We start from the raw sequence: 8444 nt of genomic DNA, 5'->3' as shown, positions 1-8444 counted from the left end.
CCTGCAGTGTGATCTGCCATCCTCCAGTCCCCTCTCAGTTTCCAGAACCGTGGTCAGCATCCCTGAGCCTCCTGAACCTGTGATTCATAATCATGGGAATGGATACTGCAGTTAACAAGGCGGCGGTGGGGTGGAGTGTCTCCCCACAAACCTTTGATCTAGGGATGCTCAACTGGTTGTCCTCCTCTCCCAGCCATACTCCTGCCCTATTCACGAAGGCTCAAAAACAAATACCCTGAAACACTAAGGAGAGAGAAGAGAGAGACGATGTCCCTCTTCCTACGGCGTAATTTCCTTAGTTTGCAGCACCATGGTTGGGAATGTGGGAGTTCCGAGGGAAGTTATAGGGGAGCTTAAAGCACACTATGCGAAGGTAAGGGATTAATTTAACTAACCAAGGCATTACAATTACAGGACTTCTTAGGCTAATCTGGTATTAAATAGTATTTGTTATGGATATTCGCTAAGCAAATAGTAATGCACATAGTATATTTTTATTTAATTTGTTTATACACAGTACTACAAAACTATCTACCTTTCCTTGACTATCCTACAAGTCCCAAAAGGAACTAAAGGTTCTGGCCTCTCTTGTCCCCCCAGGAACTCTCTTCCAGTGAGATAAGGTAATAGGAACAGGTGCCTTGCGAACTAATGAGAAGGATTAATGCAAATGTTGCTCTTTATGCCCGGATTCCATTTTCTTTCAAAGGGGTTTGAGGCTGCCTATTGTAAGTCCCTGATATGTACCCCAGGAGCCCCGGAAGTCCTGACCGAGCTGGCTAGTGCATTAAAGATGAAGACCCCGCCGGAATGGTAGCACGCCGGAATGGTAGCACACGCCTGTGATCATAGCAACTCAGGAGGGAAAGGCAGGAGGATCACAAGTACAAGGCCAGTCTGGGCCACTTAGTAAGACCCTATCTCAAAATATAAAAACGTCTGGGGATGTAGTTGTGGTAGAGGGCTCCTGGGTTCAATCCTCAGTACAAAAAAAAAAAAAAAGAGAGAGAGGAGAGAAGAAGAGGAAGAAGAAGACGACCCAAATCAGGAATTAAGATGATGGTTGGAGCAGGGGAAAATAGAGGGAACTGGTATATTTATAAGTGCCTGCTGTGTCCTCGGCTTGGCTTTTTGTATAAGTTCCGTTTTTTCATCTATAAAATGGAATTGCATATTTAAGAGTTATCGAGAAAAGTGAAGCAGTGAAGTCCCTCAAACTTTTGTCCACAGGATTCCAATGCCCTTGGTCCTTTTCTAAGGAAAAAAATCCTAAGAGCCCATTAAATGCATTCTCTCAGCCAAGTAAAGGAAAATTGGGGCCTGAACCGCCCCCTGGTGGTTCACCTTGCCCACTGCTGAGCAAATCATCTCCCAGGCTCCTTTAATTCCTGAAATCCTCCCGGGTCGCCACGCGCGAATCTCGGAGCCTGATTGGCTGGACGGGGATTCGCAGCTAGGCGTGGGGCGCACCCCAGTGGTGGTGATTGGCCCGAGGAGGTCAGCCCGGGGAGGCTTCCGGAAATGTCCATACTCCCACGTTCCATCGGGCAGCATCCGGCGGCAGCGGGGCCTGTGGCTCCCCCTGCGGGCGGCTCGGCGGCGTGCACGGTCCGGCCTCCTGGCTGGGTGGGTAGTGGGCTGTGGGTGGGGGAGGGAACGGACCGATTCCCGCGTTGTCCAGATGAGGGTTCGGGAAGGTTTGGCTAGTAAGATTCCATTACCTGGCCTTGCACCGGGTTTCCTAAGCCTCCGTTGGCTCCCCTGCTTTGGGGTGCAAGACTGAAAGAGCATCCTGACTAGGGGCCTTCCAGCCCCTAAGCATTCTATTGAGACACGCTTCCCCAAGATTCTTTTCTTGAAGTTCGAGGCGCCCGGGAAAGTTCGTTTCTAACCTTCTACAAGAGTTAGAGGAATTAGGGCTGTTTGATCCCAGCTTTGTATGGTAGGTAGGCCTTTGAGAAGTGGAGCATGGGGGCAAAAGCTCCAACCGTGAGCCTCCGTCCCTTGTTCCCTGTTCCAGTGGGGTGCTGAGGCTCGGGCAGCATGACGACGGAGACCTTTGTGAAGGATATCAAGCCCGGGCTCAAGAATCTGAACCTTATCTTCATTGTGCTGGAGACAGGTGGCTATGCTGGAGTGGCGGGTTCGGGTTCGCGAGGTGTGGGGTGTGGGAGGGAGGGGGAACTCATCGCCTCTGTTAACTTGCTCCTTGGACAGCAGGGTGCGCCCTAAGGCATGGCTCAGTCCCCATCTCAGATCCTAACACAGGGAGTTGCAGTAGGGTAGTGTAGATAGAACTCTTACCAGAGCTATGCACCCAGTGTCACGCGGGCCTCTTTCCATTCAGCCCTCTCCATGGTGCTGGCTTCTCCACTACCAACCCCCACCCTCCAGCATCAGGGATTTGGGCTTTGATTTGTTTGTACACCTTTTATCTCCCCCCACCAATATCCAGATATCATCTCTCTGACCATTACTGCCCCATTTGTTTAAGTATCTTACCACCCCCATTTATCTGTACCCTTCAGGCCGGGTGACCAAAACAAAGGACGGGCACGAGGTTCGGACCTGCAAAGTGGCAGACAAAACAGGCAGCATCAATATTTCGGTCTGGGACGACGTGGGCAACCTGATCCAGCCTGGAGACATTATCAGGCTCACCAAAGGGTAAGGCAGTTGGTGATTCCTGGCTATTCCCAGGGCAACAATAGTCAAGACAGATAGGGTTAAAGATTCCTATAACTCTTATGAAGACTATGAATCCTGCTTTATTTATTTATTTTTTTTCCTGCACAGATATGCTTCTGTGTTCAAAGGTTGTCTGACACTGTATACTGGCCGTGGGGGTGATTTACAGAAGATTGGAGAGTAAGTGCTGGTTGGGGGATTGGGATAAAGAAGCAACAGGCCAACAGGGGGCAGTTAAGGTTTCAATGGAAGCAGCATAGGGTCTGCAGTCCATGCCCAGAATCTGGACTTTTCTGAGGCCTCCATCAGTGACCCAAAAGATGGGTCCAAGGCTTTGGCTACTTTCCCTCTGCAGATTCTGTATGGTCTATTCTGAGGTTCCTAACTTCAGTGAGCCGAACCCAGAGTACAGCACCCAGCAGGCACCCAACAAAGCGGTGAGTCCTCTGGCTTGATGCTAATGAAGGGGAAAGGATTAGGTTAAAAAGCATGGTGGGGAGCAGGGTCTGAGTATGTAATCTGTGTCTTCAGGGGCAGAATGACAGCAGTCCTACAGCCCCCCAGGCTACCACTGGACCCCCTGCTGCCTCACCAGGTAAAACTATTCCTTTTCATCAGCTGGCCCTTTTAACTCCAATACTCTCCCCAGCCTAGAAAGACACATTTCCCTCATCCCTGTTTTAAATCTCTTTTCTCTTCAGTATCCCCTAACCCAATTTTTCTTGTAACCTCCCCGCTTTTATGCCCCCTAGTACTGGGGATTGAATCAGAAATGCTCTACCACTGAGCTACATCCCCAGGCCTTTTTATTTTTTATCATCTTGAGACAGGGTCTTGCTGAGTTGCTCAGGCTGGCCTCAACCTTGTGATCCTCCTACCTCAGCCTCCTAAGTCACTAGGATTACAGGTGTTGCCACCATGCCCAGCCTTGTAACCTCATTTTTCATGCCTTTTCCAAGTCCCTGTGGTAAAAAGATTCAGAAACCTGTTTCAGTCACTTGTAGAGCTGGAGTACCCTTTTGCTACTACCACTCAAATCAAAAAAGAACAGTTTCTTCACATGTGGCAAGTGAATATTAGAGGCAAACAGTCTCACTTACAAGACCTTAAAATATTTTTGTAGATTCTTTGTAACAAATTGTAATGTATGTATATAATATATACAGTTAAATATAAATATATGTGATCATGTATCACTTGTGATAGGGATACATTCACACATGATTGTGTGAACATCCTAGAGTGGATCAATATTACTGTCTTTGCCTCCTCACCTTGTCCTACTGGAAGGTCTTCAGGGGAAATAACACACAGAGGGTATCATCTAATATGACAATGCCTTCTTGTAGACAATCTCCGGAAAGACCTGCCTGAGGCTGTTTCATGGTTAACTTTTTTTTTCTTTTTACGTAGAAGGAGTACACTCTAAAATAATGATAAAAAGAATAGTATACCCTGTCTCTAAATAAAATACAAAATAGGGCTGGGGATGTGGCTCAGTGCCCCTGAGTTCAATCCCTGGTACCCCCCCCCCAAAAAAAAAGGAAGTATAGTATAATAAATACATTAACCAGTAATGTAGTCATTTATTAATATTATCAAGTGTTATGTGCTATACATAATTGTATGTGCTCTACTGACATCTCAGCAGATTTATTTATACCAACATTACAATAAACATGTTAGTGATGCATTATACTACATTATTGTGGCTACAGTGTCATTAGGCCATGTATATTTTTCAGCTGCATTATAATATTATGGGACAGTTGTCATAGATGTGAACCATTGCTGATTGAAATGTCATTATGAGATACATAACAGTATATATCTTATACTATATTGGTTCTGGCCCTATGGAGAATCCATAAATTCACAACAATTTTTGTTTGTTTGCAGTACTAGGAATTGAACCCAGGGGTCATCTACCACTGAACTATATCCCCAGCCCTTTTTATTTTATTTTGAGACAGGGTCTTGCTAAGTTTCCCAGCCTGGACAATATTTAATTCCTGCACAAAAATTAGCATTTGATTTTCCAACAGTAAATAGGACTGTTGAGGCTAGGGGGTAGTTTAGTGGCAAAGTCTTTGTGTTCAACCTCCAGCACTTAAACAAGAAAAAGAAAGAAAGGAAATATGACTGTTATATATTTTTAGATGTCCAAGACTCTATCACATACAGAAATATTTTTAAGCTGGGCATGGTGGTACACACGAGTAATACCAGCTACTTGAGAGGCTAAGGCAGGATCCCAAATTCAAGATCAGCCTGAGCAACTTAGTAAGACCCTGTCTCAAATAAAATTTTAAAAAGGAGTGGGTAGCTCAGTAGTAAAGTACTCATTTAGCATGTGCAAGGCCCCGGGTTTAATCCCAGTACCCAAAATATATTTTTGTTGTTACTTGTTTTTGGTTTTGGCACCAAGAATTGAAACCAGGGATGCTTAACCACTTAGCCATATTTCCAGCCCTTTTTTATTTCTTATTTTTTTAATTATTTTGTTTTAGTTGTAGTTGGAGACAGTACCTTTATTTTATTTTTATGTGGTGCTGAACCCAGTGCCCCCACGTGCTAGGTGAGTGCTCTACCGCTGAGCCACAACCCCAGCCCACCTTTTTTATTTTTTATTTTGAGACAGGGTCTCACTAAATTGCTTACGGCTTCTCTAAATTGCTGAGGCTGGCCTTGAACTTGCAATCCTCCTGCCTTAGCCTCCCAAGTCACTGGGATTACAGGAGTTTACCACCATGCCTGGCTATATGTTTATTTTTTTTAAATAAGGTGCATCTAAGCCTGTTTGCCTCTAAAATTCATTTACCACATGTTTATTCACTTTGTCATCTGCTATCAGATACAAAAAATTTAATTAAAAAACATTTGAAAGCTGAGTATGGTGACACATGCCTTTAATCTCAGGGACTCAGTAGACTAAGGCAGGAGGATTGCAAGTTGGAGACCAGGCAGCCTCAACAATTTAGCAAGGCCCTAACCAACTTAGACCCTATCTCAAAATAAAAAAAATAGGTTGGGGATGTGCTCAGTAGTTTAATGCCCCTGGGTTCAGTTCCTAGAACCAGTAATTAAGTAAGTAGGACTGGGGATGTAGCTTAGCGGTAAAACATTCCTGGGTTAAAATCCCAGTACTTGGCTTGGGAGGCTGAGTCAGGAAGATGGAAAGTTCAAAGCTAGCCTTAGCAATTTAGTAAATTGTCTCAAATAAAATATTTAAAAAGGGCTGGGGGTGTGGCTTTATTATTAAGCACCCCTGGATTCAATCCCTGGTACCAAAAAAATCTACCCACTCCCCAAAAAATAGTGTGACTGCCAGGTACAGTAGCACAGACCTGTAATCCCAGCTACTCAGGCTGAGGCAGGAGGATCCCAAATTTGAGACCAGCCTGGGCATCTTAGCAAGACCTATCTCAAAATAAAATTTTAAAAAGAGTGGGATGTAGCTCAGGGGTAGAGCACTTGCCAAGCTCACACCAGGTCCTGGGTTCAACCCCCATTACCACACAGACACAAAAGAAGTGTATATGGGGGCTGGGGATGTGGCTCAAGCGGTAACGCGCTCGCCTGGCATGCGTGCGGCCCGGGTTCGATCCTCAGCACCACATACAAACAAAGATGTTGTGTCCGCCGAAAAACTAAAAAAAATAAATATTAAAAAAAAATTCTCTCTCTCTTTCCCTCCCTCTCTCACTCTATCTTAAAAAAAAAAGAAGTGTGTATGGCACAAAAACTTAACATTGACTTCTATACATTCACCTTTTTCTGTGAAATAAAGAAAGGACATTATTCTTCAGTTCTGCAGATATCTTATTCTGTTGAAACAGTAGCATTCAGAAAAGATATGGATTGAGAACCACTAGCCTGTAACTTCTACACTATTAGTGTGTGCAGTGCCCTATGTATGGGAGAGACAGGCCTCTGCCTTCATTTAACAAGCATTTATAGGTCACCTAATCTGTGCCAAGGAATAAAGTACAGTACCTGCCTTTAAGAGCTTGAGAGTGATATGCACAGTTACAGGAGCCTAAAAAAGTCATCTCACACACCTGGCTGGTTCCAGTCAAACTTTTAAAATATATTTGGGGGCTGGGGTTATGGCTCAGTGGTAGAGCACCCGCCTAGCATGTGTGAGGCACTGGGTTCAATCCTCAGCACCACATAAAAATAAATCAATAAAATAAAATATATTTGGGGTGAGGAGAGGCTGAGGATCTAGCTCAGTGGTAGAGAGCTTGTCTAGTTTATGTGAGGCACTGGGTTCAATCCCCAACCCTGCAATGAATAAATAAATGAAATTTACACAAAACTTATCTTTGAGAGAATAATATTAAGTGTTTAAGTGTAATATTTTTTGCTTATATTTATATTTTCTAAAATGAACATAAATTCATACATACACACCACTTTTTAACATTTTTAATTTGTTCTTTTTTTTGTGTGTGGTGCTGGGGATTGAACCCAGGGCCTTCTACACGTGAGGCAAGCACTCTACCAACTGAGCTATATCTCCAGCCTGATTTAAATTGTTTTTTAAAGCTCTTTTTTTTTTAATATTTATTTTTTAGTTGTAGTTGGACACAATACCTTTATTTTTATGTGGTGCTGAGGATCGAACCCAGGGCCTCACACGTGCTAGGTGAGCACTCTATCGCTGAGCCACAGCCCCAGCCCTTAAAGCTCCTTTTTACTGGTTTTTTCAAGCATGCTAGGCAAGTTCTCAACCACTGAGCTACAATTTCAGCCCCCTTCTTTCATTTAGAGACTTAAGCCTTTCCCCTTCCCATGCTTCTCTAGTTTTACAGTCACCCTTAATCAAGGGTCATGTTTGTTGGAGTTCCTCAAGCCTTAAACTGAACAGCTAATCCTAGGTCTGACTCTCAGTGATATAGAGCTGAATTAGAAAAATATCATAACAGGGTTCCTGTAGAGACTTCCATAGTAAGCAAGAGTTCTCTGGGTTACGTTAATACTTTCACTTGGTCCAGTTGACATTAATCTGTGGTGCAGTGTGAAGACTGCTGCTTTCTGGGGCATGAAGGTAGGCTGTTGGAATGGACTCCTGTCTTACTTAACTCTGATTCTGTGTTTCTTCTCCTTTTCCTACAACTAGCTTCTGAGAACCAGAACGGGAATGGACTAAGCACCCCACCAGGTTCTGGTGGTGGCCCACACCCCCCTCACACTCCCTCCCACCCACCTAGCACCAGAATCACTCGAAGCCAGCCCAGCCACACACCAGCTGGCCCTCCTGGCCCCTCCAGCAATCCCATAAGTAACGGCAAAGAAACACGCAGGAGCAGCAAGAGATAGCAAGACATTCTTTCTTTTTTCCTGCCATCAGCATAACCCAGGTGTCTGCTAGAGAACAAGACAGGCTAATAGGTTTCTGGCTTTGGGGTTGGGGGCTGAAGTAGCAGCCCTAGCCACTAAACCTCCCTGGAGGGGTGGTGAGCTGCGTGGCTTTATTCATCCAAAATTCATAATCCCTCTTGTCCAGCTGAGCTGCCTGTCCACTGTGATCCAGGACCCTCTACCTGCCCTCTTTCCTCTTTAGAAACTATAGTTACATAGTTTGTTTCCTGTGTAATGTGGGGATCTAATTGAAATCCTCCTTCCTAATAAATGTTTCCACTCTTTATTGGACTTCTTTGCTTTTGGGGGGAGAAGGAAAAAGACAGCAGTCAGCTAACCTAGGAGGTGGAGGGGAGATAAGTTATAGGCAAGGAGGCCTAGGCAAAGCA

The 8444-nt window shown here is 44.6% G+C and overlaps 1 protein-coding gene across 3 annotated transcripts; it reads left to right on the top strand.

Annotated features, from left to right (window-relative positions):
* The first annotated feature begins 1486 nt into the window (after positions 1–1486).
* Positions 1487–8339, top strand: Nabp2 (nucleic acid binding protein 2). Of its 3 annotated transcripts, none has more exons than XM_046466808.2 (7): positions 1487–1626; positions 2021–2122; positions 2529–2667; positions 2797–2868; positions 3044–3125; positions 3220–3283; positions 7814–8339. In XM_046466808.2, exons 2-7 carry the CDS (start codon positions 2044–2046, stop codon positions 8011–8013), a joined length of 636 nt encoding a protein of 211 aa, XP_046322764.1. In that variant the 5' UTR covers positions 1487–1626; positions 2021–2043; the 3' UTR covers positions 8014–8339. The 3 variants fall into 3 exon arrangements, with proteins under 3 accessions (XP_046322764.1, XP_046322765.1, XP_046322766.1); XM_046466809.2 differs by having other exon boundaries at positions 1590–1608; XM_046466810.2 differs by lacking the exon at positions 1487–1626 and adding an exon at positions 1646–1942.
* Positions 8340–8444: the final 105 nt, after the last annotated feature.

This window comes from Marmota monax, unplaced genomic scaffold (assembly GCF_021218885.2).
Source record: "Marmota monax isolate L192 unplaced genomic scaffold, Marmota_monax_Labrador192_F-V1.1 WCK01_AAM20220418_F8-fsc00151, whole genome shotgun sequence".
Lineage (NCBI taxonomy): Eukaryota > Metazoa > Chordata > Mammalia > Rodentia > Sciuridae > Marmota > Marmota monax.
This window is presented reverse-complemented; position numbering and strand designations above follow the sequence as displayed.